General features: G+C 36.4%; 1 protein-coding gene across 4 annotated transcripts in view; it reads left to right on the forward strand.

The window, feature by feature from the left end:
• The window catches only part of LOC115220992, a 197,563-nt gene that overhangs the window by 120,552 nt on the left and 52,193 nt on the right, over nucleotides 1–24,818 (forward strand). For all 4 annotated transcript variants that reach the window (XM_036510448.1, XM_036510450.1, XM_029791210.2 and 1 more), the window contains one exon: nucleotides 17,802–17,941. In XM_036510448.1, coding sequence (XP_036366341.1) covers nucleotides 17,802–17,941 — 140 coding nt within the window. The remainder of the gene's footprint in view (nucleotides 1–17,801; nucleotides 17,942–24,818) is intronic.

A 24,818-nucleotide genomic window follows, 5' to 3' on the forward strand; every position in this document is an offset into this window, starting at 1 on the left:
CTGCTTTTCTTTATTCCCCCCCCCCCTTACCGCCCCCCAGGCCATAACATAGAGGGGACAACACAAGAACAGACAAAACACTTACTGCGGGAACATAAAACGTAAAACGAATGACAAATGACAAAAATGTATAATGAAAGGATAATAATGAAATGGCTGCATTGAACCCCACTTCTCAAGCAGTACTGTTTTACTGTTAATTTATACAAGTTATGAAAGTTTTCTTTTCTTCTTTCTTTTTACATCTTTTTCCCCGTTTTTTTGAAAAGAAATTTTAAATTTAATTCTATTTCCTTTTTTTCTTTTTCTCCTTTGTTAAAAAGTCCATTTCTGTTTTTTCTCTTTTAAAGTAATCCTTTTATTACCATTCCTTAGAGGTACCAACTCCTCGCATTTAACCACCCTGGGCAGCTCCTCAAACTCAATTTCCTGCCTCAAAGGGTTCACATCAGCCCTAAATAAGTCCTCCAACCTTTCATACCTCCTCTGTCAATCAGCACTCCCTTCACGCGCTCCGGGCAACGCTCAGCTGGCAATTCAATCCCTATGGCATCCCTAAACATCGCTATTCTCCGCTCCATGGTGGCACCCCTCACACATGTTACTACATGCCACCCGCTCCCACCGGTATTCCCTTGTTTACGCCCCGGACCCGAACTGCCCGGGCAGGCCACTTCCCTTGGTTCCCCCGTCCGTACATAACCACAATCGTCCACCATTACAGCCTCCACTCCATGCTGTGACACCACACTACCCTCTTCTCCACCTTCCTCCCCTGTCTCCGGTTCCCCGTCGGAGAGCTCCCCCGCTTCCCCTCCTTCGCCCACTCACAACAATAAACGTCTCCTCCCCACTTCCGACCCCTCCTTCTTGGTGAGCCGCTCCTGCTGCTCCTCCACCCCACCCTCCTGCTGAGGGCACCTCGCCTTCATGTATCATTCCTGCTCACATAGAAAACATGTTGGAGGCCCTCCCTCCACCACCACTCCCAGTGCAATGTCCTCCGGCAGAAGAATCTCCTCAACAACTCCATGTAGGTTCCCCAACCCAACCTGTATTGCGTCTTCCAGGCCGCCGCCTCACCAATTGATCTCCCTCGCCCTGGCCATCATCAGAATCCCTACATCCTCCTCCACTCCGCGCATGACCGCTGCCACCAGCCAACACGCTTGCCATAGCACATCGGCAGCAGCACTCACTCCTGCGCTCCCACTGGCTCAGTGGAGCGGCCAATAGCGTCCTCCTCGCTGGACAACCCAACCTCCACTGTTCCATACCTTCTTCCACGCGTATAGAAGGTGGTTAATCCTTCTACGCCATGCAGACACTCCTCAATTGCCTCCATTGGGGCAACCTCCATCTTGGTAGCAGTTGATAACCGTTACTTCCTCCGGTGGGGCCAACTCCAAGCCGCCCCCCACTACCCTTGCAACAATTTGCTTCCCTTCTTCCACTCCTTTGTGCCCAGCTCCATCTCGCGAACTTCAACGGTGCCGGTCGCAGTAACCCCTGCAGCTGCGGACACACGTTCGACCCCTCCCCCCTCCTAGGTCACCCACAATGGTGAGGTGGGAGGCACACACAACGACGGAAATTCAACAATTTAAAAATTTTAACTAATCCCGGTTCAGCCGCACGGGGAAACCTACAACAATACATAATAATAATAATAATAGTGTATAACAATTTAACGTTCCAAAGAAATCAACACCAACTCCCAAAAACTGCGAGGCAACTCTCATCAAGATGGCTTGCTTCTGACTAGTGTTTGAAGCTTGCTCTGTTTTTATAGGGAGTCCACGGTTCAAATTTGTATATGCTCTGCATAGGACTTGATTGGTAGAGGATAGTCACTTGACTGGTCTGAAAAGTTTTTGCAGGTTCCCCGCTACGTTCGTCTGTTAGTATCAAGTGACAATGTTTGGCGTCGTAAATTAAGGTTGACACGATTGACTGAACATGTTTAGTGATAGTACCACACAGTCAATGCTCTGAATGTTTTCTGTCAAGTGTTTGTAGAGAATGAACTCGTGATAAAGTTTAGAACCTTTTGTACGTTTTCCGCTACGCCCGTGCGTTTCGTGCCTAAAATGAAGGCGACACGGTTGAGCGAACATTGTTATTTATAAATCAGGATACTCTAAATTTAATCTGTCAGATGGGTGAGTGGACAGGAGTCCAGTGGCTAAAGTTTAGGTTGTTAGCTGTGTAGGTTCCTCATGTTAAGTGGAGAATGAGTTTTGGGTATGAGTAATTGTGTACGTACAAATAACCAGCCACGTCTTTTTATTTCAACCTTTTTAAAAATCAGTGTAAACTGAAACCGGTTGTTAAACCGTTAAATATAATCAGATTATTATTTTAACTCAGTGCATTTTCAACTTCTTCTTTTCCTATGTTTCTACCCGTGCGGAATAAAATAACTTTGGTTCCTCTTTCACTCTCTCTCTCTCTCTCTCTCTCTCTCTCTCTCTCTCTCTCTCTCTCTCTATATATATATATATATATATATATATATTATATATATATATATCTTTCTTTCCCCGTCTGTCTTGATAGACAATGGGTTGCGCCAAGGGTGGGCCTACTTTGATGATGTGCAGCGTCTGCTGTGACTGAACAGTCCAATTCTAGAGTGGCAGTCCTTGGTACATTTGCTGCACACGAACATCGATGGGTACGTGTGGGGTGTTGCTGCAGTTGTCCTCCTCCTGTCCGCCTGTCCAACCACAGCTGTGCTCTCCTCTCCTCAGCCATGGAAACGCCCTTCCTCACCGTCCGACGCCAGGCAGAGCGGTCAGCAGCTGTTTCCTCCCACGTGTCCACACAGATGTTGGCAGTCCTCAGGTCGCGCTTTCACACGTCCCTCTCTCTCTCTCTCTCTCTCTCTCTCTATATATATATATATATATATATATATATATATATATATTATATATATATATATGTATATGCATATACATATATACATACATGTATGTGTGTGTGTGAAGGACTAGTGTTCATGGCGGTATCCCAGTATATCCACAGTCAAATGATTGCGACAGAAATATAAATGTGTTATATATATATATATATATATATATATATATATATATATGATGTATGTATACGTAAAATATGCATTCCACTTCATATATTTACTTAAAATGGTAGTCAGCCTGTCAGTAGTAGGTGGGCACATGAATCAGGCGCGCCATATTGCTGTTGGATATTACAATATATTAGCAAGTAAAGCGTTCAGCTTTATCATATCGGATTCGTATTGAAATATTTAGACTTAGTTCTCATCTTTCCAATTGCTTTACGTTATTATATTTCTCATTCTAGCAAATATTTTCAGTGACATTAGAGGGGAGGAAAACACTCCTTAATCAACAATGGAAGTGAATATAATAAAAAAAAGTAGTGACATTTAAGCATTTAAACTGCATAATTTAATATTAGCATCTGAAGGAGACTGGACTTCGCAACTATCTGATAGTTCTTTCTACTATTTAGATTTTTTAAAACAATATGATTCTAATTAAGGTACGTCTGTGCTCTTGCAAGTAAGCCAGGCTATTGCCTACATGTTATAATACTCTGCCAATGTTTTGCTTACGCACATTGCTCATAGCAGGGCACACCCAACATGTCTGTGGTTATTTTTAGATCAGTAGATTTCTCCTACCTTTTCTTTTCCTTATAGTTTCTCTTATTAATAGACTTCTCATACCTTTTGTTGTCTTCACAGCTTTCAAACAAAAACATAATTTTGCGCTCTTGGAAAACTAATATTGATAGATGGCTAGTAAGGTTAATGGAGTACGTGTACACACACACATGTACACACGCACACACACGCACACACACGCACACACATAAAGCTGAACATTGAAAACGAGAATGTCTACGTTGAACTATTGATAACTCTGCAGGTACTCTATCCGGATCACAAGTTCAGGATTATACCTGTAATTATTAGGGCCCTGGAATATGTAACACACTGCCTAAATACCAATTTTGAGAAATTAGGCTCCTCAAAACCAAAAAGGAGAAAGCTAATTCGAAGACGACACATCCAATCCATCACTGGAACTGTAAAAATCTGTAAAACGTTCCGGAAGTTTATCATTTAAATATATATGATATGCAATTATATGCATGGGAATACATACATAAAACAAAACATACAAATATGCACGTATACATACATACAAACAAAAATACCCTGTTGTTGATGTTGAAATTCCAATGAAGGCTCCTTAGATCTAGGTTAGAAACCAGCTCTTTCTTTATTGGCAAGAAATCTTGAAACAAACTTGAACAATGATGTACATACATACGTGCATGTGTGCGCGCGCGTGTGTGTGCATGAATGTATGCATGTATGCATCTTTCCATTTACTTGTTTTGGGTATTTCACTACGGCCATGCTGGACGTCTTGAATGGTACTTATTTTAATAAAGCCTGGTGCTTATCCTATCAGTCTCTTTTGCCGAGCCCGCTATTTTACAGGGACATAAATAAACTAACACTGGTTGTGAAGTGGTAGTACGAGATACACAAATACTAAAACGCACGCACATAACTACATACATACATACATACATACATACATACATACATACACATGTACGTACATGTGATTAGCAGCTGCTCAAAAATGTCCTCAATGCGCTGCCTTCCTGTGCAACATGACGTCGTCTCAATAACAACATACAATAGCTTTTCGGAGAAAAAGATTGTCCTGGATAGTAAATATAGAGAATACCCCGTTATTGAATACGTACACAAATACTAGCACAAGGAATACAGGTGGAACAAAACATGTCAAGTGTAAGCATGATAGGTTGTAGTTTGGGACAGACAAAGTATGTAGCGCCATGGAGGTCAGATGTCCTGCTAATGTGGATATCTCTTTGATAATCATAAAGAAGATAACTAAGGACAACTGCTTCGAAACAGTTATATGTATGTATGTATGTATGTATGTATGTATGTATGTATGTATGTAAGTATGTATGTATGTATGTATGTATGTATGTATGTATGAATGTATGTATGTGTATATGTATGTATGCATGTATGTATGAATGTATGTATATATATATGTGTATATGCATGTATGTATAAATGTATGTATATGTATGTATATATGAATGTATGTATGTATATGTATGTGTATTTGTGGGATGACCCAATATATATATATATATATATCTCTCTATATAAACGGCAGTTTGTCTGTGCGTGTTTCTGTGTGTCTGTTTGCTTGTACCCTTACCCTGACCACGGCTTTCAACCGATTCTGATGAAACTTGACACACACATAGCCCAATGTCATAATTCAAAACTAACGCAGCGAAAATTTTGAAAAGTTCCCCCAGTTCTAAAAAAAATCGATAAATTCGACATGGGGTCGAGAATCAGAAACACAAACCGCAAACTGTCTAGGGGACGCAACTCCACCTTTTTTAACTCTCAAAAAAATTTACCATCATTTTTTTCCAATTTTTTGGCTATAACTCTCTAAAAATGCTTTATAGTTATTTCCCTTACAAACCTGAGCAACGCCGGGCGATACTGCTAGTATATATATATATATATATATGGCTGTGGTAAAAAGCTTGCTTCCCAACCACATGGTTCCGGGTTCAGTCCTACTGCGTGGCAACTTGGGCCAATATCTTCTACTATAACCTTGGGTTGACCAAAGCCTTGTGAGTGGATTTGGTAGACGGAAACTGAAAGAAGCCCGTCGCCTATATATATATATATATATATATATATATATATATATATATATATATATACACACAATAAGATATAACGATAAATTAATATTACGATATATTAAATATGTCATAATATAGGTGGCTAAAGCAATTAAAAACCAAAAAGGTAGAATACATAAATAAGGGTGCCAAGTAGCACCTGCAATTGCTAGAAATAAGAACTAAAAAATATAACTCGAATAGCCACACAAATTCACTAACCTCATGAGATGTTCAAAGGGACTGCGAGAGGCAAGCCACAACATCTTTCTCCATCGAGATAAAACTCATTGAATGAAGTAATTTGATAAAAACCTATCATATGATTTCGAAATTTAACCAATAAGGTTTCGTTTCTCTTCAGTGTTCGTCCTTCCACCATCGCTTAACAACCTATGTTTGTGTGTTTATGTCCCGGTAGCATAGAGGTTCGGCCAAAGGGACCCACAGAATAAGTATTAGGCTTACAAAGAATAAGTCCTGGGGTCGATTTGTTCGACTAAAGGTGGTGCTCCAGCATGGCCACAGTCAAATGACTGAAACGAGTAAAGTAGTGAATATATATGTAGCCTGTATTCCTACTGTCACGCTAAACTCATTTTGTGATGCTCTGGTAGTACACATTAAACAGACCAAAACGGTAACATGTGCTGTATATCACTTATCAGATGCTCCAAATCATGGCTACCCATTCGAAGAGTCCCAAAAGGTTGGAATAAGTATAAACCTACCTTGATAGCCTGCACATGCTTCCTCTAGGTTACTTCAACCTTCCTAGTTCCTAATGACCTAAAGATCGCCTTCTCTCAGGTATGTCACTGCATGAGCAGAGGCAAGCAGACTCTCTACATCGACCTCACAAATATGCTCTTTATGGATGAAATAGTGCTCCACCCAACAAGAGGTAAAAATGCGTAGAATCTGCGTCGCCATTACAGTAAAGCTACATGAATCTTCGCATCTGAACTACTCATGCTCTCACTAATACGCTGGTGATTCAGTTGATCGCAGGATTCGATCAGTCGTCATCCTCAAAACCGACGGATATCAATTTTCTCTACTTTCTAATGTTAATGTAGATAAAAGCCAATAATCGTTAATAGGGATAAAAGCCAATAGTCATAACATGTTCACATCGTAACCCATAATCCAAATTTTTAAAAACTTTTTTGATATTTTGCTCATTTCTATCTTGATGTTATGCATTTTTCTGCTTGCATTGTTTTTATTAAACACTTCTATTGTTGTTGTTGTTGTTATTTAAGTTGCTTGGTGTAATTTATCACTTTTGAATATTGCTATTGTAATAGGTGTGATATTCTGGAATGCCGGCAGTTTGCCGTTTGTCTGTATGAGTTTATTGTATGGCAAATGTATAATTCGTGGATATTGCTTGGATTTGATAGCATTCAACTGGAACCTAACAGACAGTGAATTTTAGTTTGACTAAGAAAAGTTTCAGCAGTTTCAATTATCGGATTCATTACAGGTTTACAAAGCACGCAGTTTCAGTGACTGGGTTGCCTAAAAGATATATTAAAAAAACAAAAAAAAATATTCAAACAAAAACAGCAACAACAACAAACAATAATACTGTAGAACTTCTACGTATGTATGGAAAGATGTAGGTATGTGATGTCTAAATGAAAACTCACAGATGTGGGTCCTTGGACGATTCCACAACTATAATAGGGACTGTTATATTTAATGAATTAAAATTTTTTGTTTTAATCCATTGTTGTATTTAATGGATTAAAACTACCTAGGATTATCTCACCCACTTTAGAATATTTTGATCTGGATTATAACTTGGTTACAGAGAATACTTCTAAATCTTTTGTGATCCAGGATTAACCCTTCTCCATTTAGGTTTTGATAATCTAGAATTAAATATTAACTCCATAGACCTCTGGGTCTTGTATTCGCTTACGAACAACTCCCCCCACACACACAGACGTACAAACCCAGAAACGGTGGACATCACCAACAGATGTTTCAAAACTTTTACCTAATTACGAACATCGTCATTTGTATGTCCGAGCGTCTACTACGCCAAATGCGCCTAAACGTAAGCGGTTCTTAACGATGGGAGAATTCAAATCGCAAATGTAAAAGCAAGTTTTTCTGACTTTCTGTCATCATCAGATAAGGTACATGATGAGGAGGAAGAAGATGATGATGATAATGATGATGCTCTAGATTGTGTGGAAGTAAGACTTCAACTAGCTGTACACGCGCGCGTGATGTAAATGGGTCGTCTGTTTTCCGAAATTATCCGATAGTATGTAATTTATGTTTATTTGTACTTAGTTTCAGTATCTTAGATTTGCAGAAGAAAAGGGATTAATGGTATGTTTATGCTTCTTTCAATAACGTGAAGGGATGCAAATGCCACAAGTTACTTTGTCCGACACTCTACAAATTCTTCCATTCAGCTCTAGAATAAAATGCATGTTAAAGAGTCATACACAGCAGCAATATACTGAGGTTAATGATGACTTTGTATCTCAGAATAATAGATAAATTTAATATTAGTTTCAGGTATTTATATTTAAAATAAATAACTAAGACGGTGGAGTGGCAGAATCGTTAGCACGCCGGGCAAAAAATGCTTAGCAGCCTTTTGTCCCTCTTTACATTCTGAGTTCAAATTCCGCTGAGGTTGACTTTGCCTTTCATCCCTTTCGGGGTCGATAAAATAAGTACCAATGGAGCACTGGAGTCTATGTAATCGACTTGCCCGCCCCCCGCTCCCATGAGGATCTGATTTTTAACAGGGATTTATGAAGTAGATATTTCACGAACGAAAACTTTTATTTTATTACTTCGGGTCAATCTGTTTGACCTCAATTTGGTACCAATTGGTAAATAGCAATATTTTGAAGGTTATGACTTTCTCATGAATGTTATAACTGATACTTTTGTAGGTTACGGGGAAAACAAAATCCAGATAGCATAGCACCAAATCACCAGGATCTAAGACAAGTTTCATCTTTTAGGTTTATTAATTCCTTTATTAGGGTCATCGCTCTTGTTGTAGAGGGAAGCAGTTTCCTTTTATCTGAACCTACGATCTTATTTCTATTCCCAGTCGAAATATTTTCCTTTTCCTTAATAATAAATGTACTTTAAAATATTTAATTTAAGGCGGTGAGACAAATGAGAGTAGACAGTATGAAGAGCTTGTTAAGCATTTGTTTAGTTTCATTCTTAAAATTACAGGGGTTAACAGTTGAATCACCTTTTTCTCTCCCGGGGCAAGGAAATAACAGTAATATACTGAGGTCTTTTCAGTTTAGTCTACACTTCCCTTATAAACCTTTTCCTACAACATTGAAAGGAAATCAGTCATTTCGTTATCTTTTGATTATTGAATAGTTCTGTGAATTAGGATTAAATATTTGAAGTAAATATATTCTTTTTAATCTAAGCATGATAGATAAAATTATAAATTTTGAATACAGATTTATAAAAGATTTGGCAAAAAAACAAAAAAACATTAAGCAATAATAATTGTTACAAATTTTGGCAGAAGACCATCGACCCCGGTGCTCAAACGTTACTTATTTTATCAACCCCGAAAAGGTGAAGGTTATTTGAACTCAGAATGTAAAGACGAATGCAATGCCGCTAAGCATTTTGTCCAGTGTACTAACGGTTCTGTCAGCTCACCGTCTTAATAATAATAATAATCCTTTCTATTATAGGCACAATGCCTGAAATTTGCGGGGAGGTGGTAAGTCGATTACATCGACTCCAGTGAGTAACTGGTAGTTATTTAATCGACTCCGAAAAGATGTAAGGTAAAGTCGACCTCGGCGGAATTTGAATTCGGAACGTAGTGGCAGACAAAATACCTATTTCTTTACTACCCACAAGGGGCTAAACACAGAGAGGACAAACAAGGACAGACAAACGGATTAAGCCAATTATATCGACCCCAGTGCGTAACTGGTACTTATTTAATCGACCCCGAAAGGATGAAAGGCAAAGTCGACCTCGGTGGAATTTGAACTCAGAACGTAGCGGCAGACAAAATACCTGGCGAAGTATTCTGCCAGCTCGCCGCCAACCATTGCTTGTACTATTTTATTGGTAATGCTACTATTCATACGGTTTCCACTTTGTTTTATTTTAGTGGTGATGTTGCAGGGTTTCTTTTTTCACTTGCGGTACATTTCCTAGGTGAACAGTTTTAGTAAATAACTATAACATAGCTAAAGCGCTACACCTTCCCATCCCGGCAAGAAGGTACTCAATATCAGAACAGAAATGTTACACTATAAAGCAATAAATGCCAGTCACGTAAGTCAGTACTGCTCATGTGTCTGGCTGGAGCAACCGCTATACTTACATTCTAAACTGCATCCAAAACAAAGCAATATATACTGAAAAGCAAACCATTTCATATTGTCACACTTCGATCTCTCTTTTTTTACTGTTAGTACTGTTCCGTTCTGAACTAGCAAACTGCGTCTTCCTTATTTAAACCCTTTAAATCAATCTTCATCTCTGCCTTCCGTTATTCTTTACGTAGGTCACCACATAAAATCCTCATGAAATGCTTCCACCAAGTACTTCTCTTCTGAATTGTAATCTTTTGGAACTTACTCGACGTTTCCCTATAAGTTTTGGCCCACAGAAAATCAGATTTTCAATCTGAATATCAGTGACATTGATTTTGATAGTGACGTCAATGTGACTGATAGCTTTTACAGCTCTTCTGACTACAGTCGCCTCCTGACGAAACATTATTTCTTTTTAATTAACTTCTTATTTCTTTTGGAAGGACTTAAGTAGGTGACCTTTAACCCTTGATCGATTATGAATGGTAGCACTGATGTGACAAACAATTTGCAAGAATTATAATGTTATATATATATATATATCTATAGAAATACAGGACTTCAGAGTTAACAGTTATCTCACTGGGAGCTCTGCGGCAAGAAGACACCACGTTTCATTTCTGTCTTCGAGTAACACCAAGAATGGCTCAACGTGCTTGATCTGCTTGAAATAATAACAAAAATTCCTCCCAACTTTTACCTCACTGTGTCTTAAACAAGGAAAAGTCCCATATCTACTGTCTCAAAGCGGCGAGCTGGCAGAAACGTTAGCACACCGGGCGAAATGCGTAGCCGTATTTCGTTTACCGTTACGTTCTGAGTTCAAATTCCGCCGAGGTCAACTTTGCCTTTCGTCCTTTCGGGGTCGACAAATTAAGTACCAGTTACGCACTGGGATCGAGGTAATCGACTTAATCCGTTTGTCTGTCTTTGTTTGTCCTCTCTGTGTTTAGCTCCTTGTGGGTAGTAAAGAAATAGGTATTTCGTCTGTCTTTACGTTCTGAGTTCAAATTCCGCGGAGGTCGACTTTGCCCAGTTGCGTGCTGAGACCGATCTAATAGACTGGCTCCTTGCCCAAAATTTCGGGCGTTGTGCCTAGAGTAAAAAAGATAATGTAGGGGTAGGTGGGCAGTTTTTGTTGTTTAGTTAAAAACTTTGCTTGCAACTACGTGATACTGAGCTCGATCCCACTATGATGTACTTAGTTGACCAAAGCCTTGAGAACGAATTTTGTTAACTGAAGGTGTGTGGAAACCTTCGTGGTATGGTAGTAAACTTAATTCGGCACCCAGCTTAACACTGTCACATGACCTTTGGGTGTCGTTAGCGAAGTTTATTCTTGTTGTAAGTATTCCAACATGGTCCCCTGTTTGAAGATAATTTCCTCCTGCCATGCTTCCCTTCAGTCGAGCAAGCAATGAAAAGGTGTAGTTAGTGTTTTTTTTTTATTCTTGTTGAAACTTTTTTTTGTTCTCTTTGTAATATTCTGTTAACTATAATAGTTTTGTCTTATATTTCATTTTTAGGAGTTGTTTTACGTGTAGTTAACACATATTCTGAGATGTTTGTAGGATTGTGTTTGTGAGGTCTGAAATTCCGAGATTTAGTTATTAAGGTTGATCTAACTTCAGTCAGGTGTTGTGTCTGGTTTTCTAATTACTGCGGTGAAGAATTTTGTAACTATTTAATGGTCCCTTATTAAATAGCTGAAGCGAGTCGTTCTCTATAGATAATGATAGCTTTCTCGTTTCTAGTTTACTGCTATGCTGCTATGCTTCCCTGACTCTTATTACGTCTAAACTCTTTTAACGTCTTCTAAACTTCACCCAACAAATGCTTTTATATTCTTTCTTCCTGGCCGGTCTCTTTTTATGGTCTGTTACCTTTTTTTAAACCGCCAATACTTTTTCCTCAGAGTATCCCATTTTTTAGTATATATATATATATATATATATATATATATAAATGTGTATGTGTGTGCGTATTTATATACGCAATTTGAATTATTTTCCCATGCTATCTGTTGGATTATCCAAGGTTAAAAGAGATTTTTGGACGCATTCTTTTCAACTATTTATATTTTGCTGGGACTTCTTTTTTTTTTAGGTATTTGTCAGGTATTACGTTTAGTATCTATGCAGATTGTTTTGTTCTATGTTTATATTTGTTTCTTCGTCTTTACATAAAAGAGAATGGGGTGTGTTTTTTTACTGCTTTACATTTTTTTTATTTGTATTTGTTCCCCTGTTTTGGATCTGAAGGCTCTTGTACTCTCTTAATGTGTTTTCCGAACTGTATTTCAATTTTTCTCGTAACGAGTGGAGCAGTTACATACAAAATCTGTTTCTGCTCGTCATTAACCTTGCATTTTTTTTTCAACTTGATGATTTTTTTCCCTTCAAAAGGAATCCAGAGAAGCAGGCACTTTTATTTTTTGCCTGCTTATATTCTCTAACTTAATTCCAAGCAGTATAAATTATTTATTTATGTTTTCAAAGCTAAATAGTATTTTTTAATGTTTGTAATAGATTACAATTTTTAAAAGAAATCTTTATCACCAAATATGCTATTTTATTGCAGCAGCAACAATTAATTTTATGAAGAGGTAATAAAAAAATATTGTTAGTATTATTCTTTTACAACATTTACTGAGTAAATAGAATTGAAAAAACAAAAAAAAAAAAAACAAAACAAAACAAAAAGCAAAACATTTTGCAACATTTACTGAGCAAACAGAATTTAATTTTGAGGGGACTCCACCACTTGACTGTTGCTTTATTTTATCGACGTCGGAGAGATGAAAAGCAAAGCTGACCCCGGAAGGATTTGAACTCAGCATGTGAAGGACTGCAACAAGTACCAAATGGCATTTTCCAGACGCTCTGATGTTTCTGTAGAACAATGCATCCTTCCTTTTCTGGACAGTTAGGTGTAGGTCGTGGTACATGGTTGCTATTGCTTCTAGAAGGCGGCGAGCTGGCAGAAACGTTAACACACCGGGCGAAATGCGTAACACCGGATCGAAGATAAAAGTGATAGTTACAAAGATAACTCAGACACTTATTAAAATGTAGGACGATAGATTAAATGTCAAATTCAGATACTGGGCTCATTAGTAGGGGTGAAGCCCGACTCTACAATTGGGGGGGACGAGGATATAATAAAAAAAGGCTCAGTGGCGCATACCAAACAATGTTTAACTCATTGGTTGTACATTTAATAAAAGGCGCCAATTTTGAAAAATGTTCTAGGAGGGGGGGGGGGGGTCGCTCTCCTTGCTCCTCTATCAGATACGCCTCTGGTCTTTCGATCAATTAGAAAATCATTTGCGTGTCTCACTAATGCCTGAAACCTGTCTACAAACGTTAAATTAAATCATTTTTAAGTATGAATCCAAGATTGAAAAATAATGTGCACAACAGCAACCATGGGAACTGAGCCACAAACTCTTGTAATTCTGACGACCGTGCTAGCCTCTGCACCAAAGAGACCACGAATATTTCACCTCTTCAAATTAGTACACATAAAGTGTCGCTATGCTAATTACTTTTTTTTTATATAGCTGTTTTGTCTGTCACGAAAATATTCAATATTTCCTAGTTTTAATTATGTAATATATATATATATATATATATATATATATATATATATATATATATATATGTATTCAAAATGTGACCGCGTGTGTACCGTTGGCGATTTTTTTCCCTCTGTCTTCCCTTCTCTGAATCTTTCCTTCTCCTATGTTTCCGACGAAGAGCTCCGCTCGAAACGTTAAACCCCCCTTCTTTCCTGAACGTACAATAATACTATATTTGTTCCACGTCCTCGCGTTGTTGTGTTTTTTTGTGCTTTCTTGTTTGGATTAACTATATGTATATAAATATATATATATATATATATATATATAAATATATATATGTATGTATATATATATATATATATAATTTACGCGCGCGCACACACACACATACACACAGAGAAAAATTACTCAAATGCCAGCATGCCAGTTGGTAGGAGAGAATGAAAGGTGATAGTCCTATGCACTATATATGGTTATTGAGTGATGAAAGGTTACTACAGATCAAGGATCGTCAAATAATATATAATGTGTCTGTGTGTGTCTATTCGTGTGTGTAAATACATATATACATACATACGTACATACATACATTCATTCATACATATTCTATATCAATGAAGTTTATTATCAGATAACAAATCGGTTACGCTACTGCAAAGGAAAACATTACGTTTGCGGAATGGCGATAATATATTCCATAAAATTTTTTCCCTGGAAAACTGCTTGGCAAGAAATCTATTCTTATTTACATTGAGTATACAATATATGTAGAACACTGAAAGACGGAGATATTTGGGAAGTTAAGTAGATTTTATAGAAGAGTTCCCATAACAAAAGGTATTCTCGTGATTGTTTATAATAAAGTGTTGCCCATAGTTTTCAAACTTTTAAGGACTTTTGCAATACAAATAGGCGGAAAGCAAAGGGAAATGTGGTTGAATACTTCGTTGGATTAATATAAACGTTTGTGCTCATATCAGAAATGCAATCAAGATTATATCCAATCTGTTTGTTTTTGATAGCTGGTATCTGACGTTTGATGTCCTCTTCCAGTTTATCTTTACAGCAGATAAATATACCTCGCCTAACAGCAGCTTCTTTAAAGATTATGTAATATTTTTAAAATACGAAAACAACTCAAGTTGTTTGAGATAGAAGTGTATGTGTTTGTGTGCACATATACATGTATGTACATGCACGTAAACATACATATATACAAACATATATAAAAATGTTTGTTTCTGGTGATGTCTGTATACAGGCTCGTTGTATATGTATGGCTACCTTTATCTTTATGATATATATGTTGATATGAATAAATTTTTTAAAATTCTTTACCACTATTCATGAAGATAAATATATTTTGCGATATTTCTAGCATTGAACAGAAAGCGTTACTCGGTTATTTTCCCTATGTGTTGTGCGCACTGACACACATCAGAAATTGTTTTTATTTGACAATATGCCTGACTTTATGAAATGATGCAGTTACTGTGTTTCCTGTTGACAGTCAGATCATTCGACTATCATATTCATTTTCTATTCTCCTATGTAGATAACAACAATACATACATACATACATACATACATACATACATACATACATACATACATAAATACATATGGAATATGTAACACACTGCCTAAATGCCAATCTTAAGAAATTAGGCTTCTCAAAACCAGAAAGGAGAAAGAAGATCCAATCCATCACTGGAACTGTAAAAATCTGTAAAACTTCCCAGAAGTTTATCATTTAAATATATGCTCATATTTAAATATATATGAGCATATATGCAACTATATGCGTGAGAATACATACATAAAACATACAAATCTGCACATACATACATACATATATACACACATACAAAAATACATACGTACAAAAATATCCTGTTGTTGATGTGGAAATTCCAATGAAGGAACCTTGGATCTAGGTTAGAAACCGGTTCTTTCTCTATTGGCAAGAAATCTTGAAATAAACTGAATAAGGACATACATACCACACACGAAGCGACAAGTCGCATATTTGGCGTGGGAGACTATCGAAAATACGATGACTACTATCCCCAACTTTAGAGCCACAACTATCAGCCCTGTTAAATAACTGCTTAATCTTCAGATGAATTAACTGAGGGAACCTTTTATTCACGATCGTAGTAATTTTTGACTGAAACTATAATCTAGCATTCACAGAGCTACAACAAGCAAAATGGCTGAACACAACATCAACAGAACCGATGAATAGAACGAAGACAGCAGCTCAACAGGTAAACAAATTTCGCACGATTCTACCGTAGCGTATCATCAGATGAAAGGATGAGCATACGTGCGCAGAAGACATGCATGGATGTGTTAGTAGAAAGCGGCGAGATGATAGTAACATTGATCATCAAAGCAGTCTGTCATGGACCAATAACCGGATTACGAACTCTCACTTCGAAGGGTATGCATCTGCAATCCAGGAACAGGAAATATCAAATGCACAAAAGGGACAGAGATGCAGGAAAAGTAGTAAAATGTGATAACCGATGCAGACTTTGTGGAGTTAATACCGAAGATATCACTCACATCATATCATAAGCGGTTGTCCGAATATGCCATCATGGTATTATCTACCGATGAAACATGATGTTGTAGTTAGGACACTATATAATGAAATCTATCGAAAGGATAACCCCGAAGACAAAGAAATAAGTACCCACAGTATAGTAGAACCTATAGCCACTCATAATAAATAGGAATAATGGTAAAAAGTCCCAGTGAAAATCGTAATAAAATGTAAGTACAAGAGACCTGATATAATGATTTGGGATGGAGAAGAGAAACTACAGTGATGGAAATTAGCTGCCAGCTCAAGATCAGTGAAAAAGAGTATACCTACGCTGAACTATTGAGGAATCTGCAGTTACTCTATCCAGATTATTTAGGCACTGGGATATGTAACACGCTACCTAAATACCAATCTTGACAAAGTAGGCTTCTTAAAACCGGAAAGGAGAAAGCTGATTCGAAGATTACAGTTGCAATCCATCACTGGAAATGTACAAATCTGTAAAATATTCCAGAAGTTTATCATTTAAATATATATGAGCATATCTAGATATGCAACTATATGCGTGAGAATACATACATAAAACATACAAATCTGCACATACATATATACATATATGCACACATACAAAAATACACACGTACAAAAATATCCTGTTGTTGATGTTGAAATTCCAATGAAGGAACCTTGGATCTAGGTTAGAAACCTACTCTTTCTCTATTGGCAAGACATCTTGAAATAAAACTGATTAATGACACACACACACACATACACACACACACATACACAGATATGTATATATATGTGTGTGTATGATTGAATACGTTTATATACACTATAGCAGATTAACAACAAAAAATAACAGTTCATCTTACGTTCTGTTAAAAAACAAACTGCTGAAATATTGTTTTTGAAGTAGATAAATGAGAGAGAGGAGGGAGAAGGGGAGAGAGTTAATGAGAGAGAGGAAGAGAGTACAGACACAAGATTAAAATCTGGAGCTACTGACTTGCTTCTTCCTAAAATAAACAACATTCAAGCAAGTGTCATTGTTTAAAGGCAGATCCCAGTGGCTATAGTTTGCTAGTTTTTACAGCAGTACTTTACAGATGTGCAGCTTAGATTGTTTCTTGAGATTAAATTATTTGAATTTCCTTTGGCTAGATTGTATGAAACTATGTGCAACTTGATCCTCTTAAATAATTTTACAATTTAGTCGTTATTTGCTGTGACTATGAGTGATAGACTGTAGTGCTTGCTATAATTATCTTGGCTTCACGACAGTTTTGATCAAGAAAAACAAAACAAAAACAGTCTCATGTCAGAAATCATTTCTCGTAGGTTTATTCTTAAACAACATTTCTGTGACATTTTTACTTTACATTTTCACATCCCTAAAAAATACCTTTTATGCAAGCACTACTGCGGAAGTAAAGATGAATTAAACAATTTTATGAACTTGCTCGTTTACATCATTTCTTTAAAGAGCAGTTTTAATATTGCCAAAATAGGCTTACATGTGTTTTAGTTTATTAATGTTTTCTGCTTTATTTACTAGGTTCGAATTCTTGTCTCAATTGTACTGACCCCAACATACATCAATGCTCAGGAAGGATGGTATCGTGTGTCAGACGGCAGTAAAATCACGGCGATCGGAGTACCTTACAAACTAATGAAGATAAAGAAGATAAAACAAAAGTAAGACCAATTAAATATAACAAAATAACACTTAAAAAATAAATAGATTCTGAAAAAAAAAAGGTATATAGAAATAGTGGCAAAGCTTTACTGAATGAGTAAATTTGTATTCCATATGATAAATTTGTAATAACTAAACTAACACAAAGAAACAATGAATAGAAGATGGTAGATTTATTTTTATTGTGTGAAGCTATATGCAAGTATGACTGAGTCTACGAAGTCTGCTTCATGCCTATTGGTTCAAGGTTCGATTTCAAAGCGCAGCACATTGGACAGATATCTTCTAGCTTGCCTCAGATCGACCAATGGCCTTTTAGAAGCAATTTGGTCCACGGCAACTGTATACGTGTGTGTTTGTGTTTCGGCGAAAAATGAAAGCATCATTTAGAATGTCTATAAACTGTTACTTGTTGCACCAGTGTTACATAGGAAATCGCTTGTCCTTATGGCCATTTGAAATGTAGTAATACTGTGATTGACTCTTGAGAAAAAAAAAACCCTGTAAAATACAACACTGTTGAATTGTCACCTTTATGTTACCATAATCTGTGCAAAGAATTTTGGTTTTAGAATTTCTGCTATTGCAAATACGAAACTTGTGGATATTGATTACTGAGATTTGAAAAAAATTCAAAGTGTGTAGTTTTATTTTTTAATGGGTTGCCTATATATTTATAGTGTCAAAAAATATATTAATACATTTTTTTATACTTATCATTCGGAAGTCTATGTTTGAATCTTGATATTATTGGATGTTTAATAAATGACCTCAACTGCTTTAGTGCTGCATTTTTAAGAGGTTTTAGATTTTCATCCATTGTATAACCAGATAGTTTCCAATTGAATTCTTCTAAATTAAACATTTGATTTATACTACGTATCTGTCGTCTTTATGTATACATATGCATGGATACAAACAGACAAATAAATAGATAGATAAGACAGATAGATAGATTGATAGATAGGTGCTGTATATTGTAGTTTAAGTATATAAAAAATTCTGGTCCAATAGTTCTGTAAGACTATGTTGGAATACTGTAGTATGCAGACTTCGTAATATGTGCGTAATTTTAGCTATAAAATGCAAAATGCGCCACGGTTCCATGCGGGCATCCTGCAATATACTACAGATATTCGGTAGAAGTGAAGCAGATGTGTGCTGCATTCTTAGCTTTGCATTATATAGCTTATATTACATATGTGTGAAACTATGGTATGGTATTAATGAGGATGATGATAATGATGATGATGGTGAATGTCGCGTCAGTGTTAGCGATGAATGTTACTAATTATTTGATCCACAAAACTATTCATTGAATTATAGTGTTAGTGATTGAATATTCTTTCAATAGTTGTAGCGAATGTTTTCCGTGGATATTCATTGCGCAAACAGAATATTAGCGTTTGATAATTTCTGTTACTGTTTTAGTACAATAATCTGACATTTATGATAATTATTTTATCAAAAACATTTTGATTGCGATTTCTTTTGTGTTTTCCTCCATGTTTGAATATATGTGCATGTATTTGTTCCCATGCATGAATAATTTTGCATGCTTAAATAAATACAGGTAACTAGAAGACAAGCTTCAAACATTCTTAATAGAAGCATGGAGACAGTGGCGTTAAAACATTATATTAAGTTCAATTTTTTAAAAAGGAATTTCCTGCGGTTTATTTATTTCTTCTGTAATATTCGCTCTTAAATATCTCCTAAATATTCATTCGAATCTTTATTTTCCCTTTTGATAAAGTTTTCAGAAAAATTTATTTTAAGCAAAAACATATACATGCAGTATCACCAGTATTGAAGTGAACACTTCTCAAGTTATTTCTGTAATTATTTAAACTCTTCCGTGAGGTACGCAAACGAGTGATTTGTAGAATGGTGAAATCGTATAAATATCGTCTTCATTAATACATTTAAATAAGGCCATTTATCAAGAATTATTTATGACACCGTAGTGACATGAATGATACTCGATGAAGAATTTCAGAACAGTCTTGTCGATTTAGCTTTTTTACACAAACCACCTTTTCTGTAGAGAATCTAAATAATGGATATTGACAACACTTGAGGTTTTGGTGGTTTGTATCGAAATATTTCCGAATTGAATCATGGAAACAACAATTGTGTGCTATAGCATCTTTTAAGGTTATCTCATTTGTATCAAGCAATTATCATTTGATTTTCTTCAATCTGCAACTACTTTGAGCCAGTAAATATATTCATAAATGTCTCTCGCATCAAAAATTAATTCTCTTTTTCAACTTGTGGTATCCTCTCTGAAGTTGTAGTATCCTTACCAGAATTTATTTTGTTCAAAATATGTTGACCTCATTGAAATCTAGGACAATGTAGGAGTTGGTGGTCAGGGAAATCTGTCATTAGTAGATGTCTGAATTGTTAGAGGAACTGGAAGGTTGCTAATTGTTTTCTTAGGATGAAGAAGTTGGCGTCATTATTTCTGAGAACTCAATACTTTGTCAAGAAGGTTAGAATTACATTATCAAATTTTTAATATCGGAAGTGTGGGAGAAGGCACTATAGAAAGAAGTACTGATATCTTCTCTGACGTACACATTACAAAAAAAAGACATTCTAAATTAGAAACTGTAAACTCGAGACACTCTGAACATTACCAACAACAAACTTATTTTCATTGATGTTCTTTTAACTACTGACACTTCGTGGGAAATGTTATAGGACTTAGCTCTTTCTGACCTCAATTTCAAGGTGTGATTTAGCTATTATATAAAACAGTTCGGGATTAGACAAGTCCGATGCAAACACTAAAATACTTACAATGTCAACTGCCTTTCTACACTCATATTCTGTATTAACAACCAAAGAATTGAGATTATTAGTATCACAAAATCTACTTAAGCCGCCTATGTGACGATGATCACCAAAGTCTTCGAAAATAAGATACGATACTAAAATGATTACAACACGGCTTATCTACCTTATTAAAATTCATGACATTTGTAATGTGTGGTTCGAAACCAGATTGAAATGCAACAAAAACAGAGTAAAACATCAGCAAAAACTTCTTCTGGGCTTAATTGGTCACCTTTGTATGATGTGCCTTCTCAGTTGAAGCAATGGCTGGAGGTTTCTCAATAAAAACAACTACATCAACTTCTACAATAGAAAGAGGGTTTAGCTACCGTCTCGTGCGAGATGATAATGATTTACATCAGTCAAAAGTCCAAATATTCAAACAATAAAATCCTCGAACATATGAAGAGTGGCAGAGGCAGAATCATGATGCTCGATAGCTTATTATATCTGTTATTGTGTAGTGTTGTTCTGCTTAATCAGTAAATCTAATAATATACAGAGGGTTTATTCATTCGAAAATATTCCCTCGGTAAAACAAAGGCCGTCTGGATAAGAATATCACCCTTATATAAAAAATATAACAATGTTTAATCGTTGGATTGCTACAGTGCTCTGAAGTTTTATTGAAACTATTGAAATTCTGACGTTTGGTTGAATTAATATAGATTTTACTTGAATTTGAGATTATGAGATGTTTTGTAGTTATTTTTAGTTAAATTGTTTCTGACGAAAATATTTAACCGTTTAGTATTTATTATACTCATTTGATGTATTCATTTCCTTGTGATTTAATACGTTTCATTGCGGAAATATCGATGGTATCAATTTTTACTTGTAAATCGAAGATCGATGTTATCTAGCTACGTATACTCAGAACATATATTATTTTAAGATTGTATACTATTATAAGGTGGAGAGCTGGCAGAAACGTTAACACGCCGGGCAAAATGCTTATCGGTATTTCGCCTGTTTTTACGTTCTGAGTTCAAATTCCGCCGAGGTCGATTTTGCCTTTCATCTTTTCAGGATCGATAAATTAAGTACCAGTTGTGTACTGGGATCAAGCTAATCGACTGGCCCCCTCCCTCAAAATTTCAGGCCTTGTGCCTATAATAGAAAGGATTATTTTTAAAGTTTAAGGCAGCAAAGTATAATAACAATAATTACATGTTTTGTCTTGGTGAAAAAGATGGGCTACAGCAAATATTCTGCTCAATACCACAAATTTGCTTGTCACTTGTTTGACTGTAACCTGTTGAGCATATTCCTCAGTGGTTGACAGTATGTGCATCTTTGATCGCGAGCAGAAGTAGTGGGGGAGCATCATAGCCATGTGTTGAGAGAAATTGTTTGGGGTTTGAACAATTCACCCCTGGAAGCATGAATGTTTCGTTCAACATCCTTAAACAAAACTTATTCAGGGACCTTTTGAGCGGGATAGGCTACTCGACCTGAAGAAAATTCTAACTGGGCTTCACCTGTAAGGTAATGCGCTGTTTATCTTGATATGAGATTACCATGTTGCACACATATGCATGTGCCAGGTGTACCCTTATCAGAGAAGTAATCATGATGGGTATATTGGGCTTCGTATAGTTGTACCCCAGTGTCACTTTGATGCCATACGATGCTCTCTCACTCAATAATAATAATAATAATAATAATAATAATAATAATTATAGAAGACCTATATAACAAAACAATAGAACATAAAAAATAAAGAAGACACATGGGAGGTAAAAGAAAAAAATAACCCGAGCATAGCAGCAAAACTTGCGGCATACAACGGTACGAAAAACGGGAATGCTTCTTCCAAGAAAGAATAGAGAATTTAAAATAAGCTCGAAAAGATTTTACAAGAAGTTAAACAAAATCAAAACGAAAACATTAATAGATTCCATCAGCACTGGAGATTCAGTGGGAAGGAATATGGAGCAAATAAGAAAAACACAACAACAATGCTCAATGGATAAATAGGGAAAAGGAAAGGAAGAGCAAAATAGCACCAGAGGTATGGGCCACCATCACAGGCCAAGAGATCACGGATATATTGAGGACTAGCAGTAACTGGAAGACTCCCGGGATAGACAAGGTCCCAAACTTCTAGATGAAACACTTCGGCATTACCCATACTCACGTAGCAGCAACATTTAATTTAATTATAAGCAAGTCGGAATCAGCACCAAACTGCATTCTGGAAGAATAAACCACCCCAATTCTCCAAAACAAAGACACCATAGACCCCAAAAAATGTTTGAACAATAACATGTCTAACAACAACCTACGAAACACTCGTATCAGTCACCTATCGCCGGTTTACAATAAACCAGAAAAATAACTATCTTTTACCAGAGGAACAAAAGGGGTGCGGGAGAGGGGTGTATGGTTGGAAGGAGCAGCATTTAGTAAATCCAGTCATTATAGAGGGCTGTAAGAGGAAAAAGAAAACCTCGACATGACTTGCATTGATTACCAGAATGCATTCGACAGTGTTCAACTCTCATGGGTCTTGGAATCTCCAACATTACTAAAATGTATCAACCATGGAACAGAAACAATTCCTATCATAGTAGGTGCATTAGGCATGATAAAAGATATTCAGACAAATACATAACAAAAACACCAGGACTTACAAACACATATAACATACAGAAAATTGCACTACTAGGCACTGCACACATCCTACGCAGAACACTTTCCATACAGTAACCATCAGAGCATCACAACAAATCACAGCACATACCCAAGGCACACAGAGCTGCGCTCTGTAGTGAAGTGAAAACACGCTATAAAAATAAAACTACTGAATAATAATAATAATAATAATAATAATAATAATAGTTTGCCCCGTTGACTCACGAATAGTCAAGAAGGTGGACGAAAAGATAGATAGATAGATACAACCTTCTTAAGTACTAAATAACCCGGCTATGGAAAATGAAGAAGGGGAAGATAGTGCCAATTATTGTCGGGTCCTTGGGAGCAATATCAGAAAGCATTAAGAGGAATATAAATGAAATCGGAATTGAATGGCCAGTAGAACTGTTACTAAAGTTTTCCCTCTTTAGCACGGCCAGTATTATCAGGACAGTATTAGATAGATGAAAAGAACGAATAGTATGGTACCATAGGCTGCAGGTAGTAAGTCCGCTACGCATGCAAGACTCCAGAAGCTCCAACAAAACCTGTGATAAAGAAATACTACTACTACTACTACTACTACTACTAATAATAATAATGATAATAATAATGGTTTCAAATTTTGCCACAAAGGCAGCAATTTTGGTACCTATTTTATCGTTCCCGAAAGAATCAAAGGCAAAATCGACCTCGGCGGAATTTGAAATCAGCACGTAGCGACAGACGAAATACCTAGTTCTTTACTACCCACAAGTGGCTAAACACAGAGAGGACAAACAAGGACAGACAAACGGATTAAGTCGATTATATCGACCCCATTGCGTAACTGGTACTTATTTAATCGACCCCGAAAGGATGAAAGGTAAAGTCGTCCTCGGCGGAATTTGAACTCAGAACGTAACGGCAGACGAAATACGGCTACGCATTTCGCCCGGCGTGCTAATGTTTCTGCCAGCTCACCGCCTTTATAATGATGATAATAATAATAATAATAATAATAATAATAATAATCTAATTTTATGAAAGTTACTCTGTTGAACTTGTTTAATGTATATTAATTCAAAGAGCATAGTTAAAATTTATACGTCTAATATGTTGTCATTTGAAATTATAATGCCATGGGAGAACTTTCAGAAAAACCTTCATTCAGTTTTGATACGAAATAACATTGGGTTAACGATGTTTTCCTTACGTGTGTAATTTTGAGTGCTTTTTTTTTTTGCTCACTACATAACATATACCGTCAAGAATTTTTTCTACGTTGTAACGATTCTGCCTTCAATAAGGGGAGATAATGCAAATTATTTGATCGCATCTTCACATATAAAGTGAAACTATGTATATTGCAGCTTGTAGGTCAAAGTTAAGTGAAACTTTTCATAAGACTGT

This window comes from Octopus sinensis, linkage group LG17, assembly GCF_006345805.1.
Source record: "Octopus sinensis linkage group LG17, ASM634580v1, whole genome shotgun sequence".
NCBI classification, from domain to species: domain Eukaryota; kingdom Metazoa; phylum Mollusca; class Cephalopoda; order Octopoda; family Octopodidae; genus Octopus; species Octopus sinensis.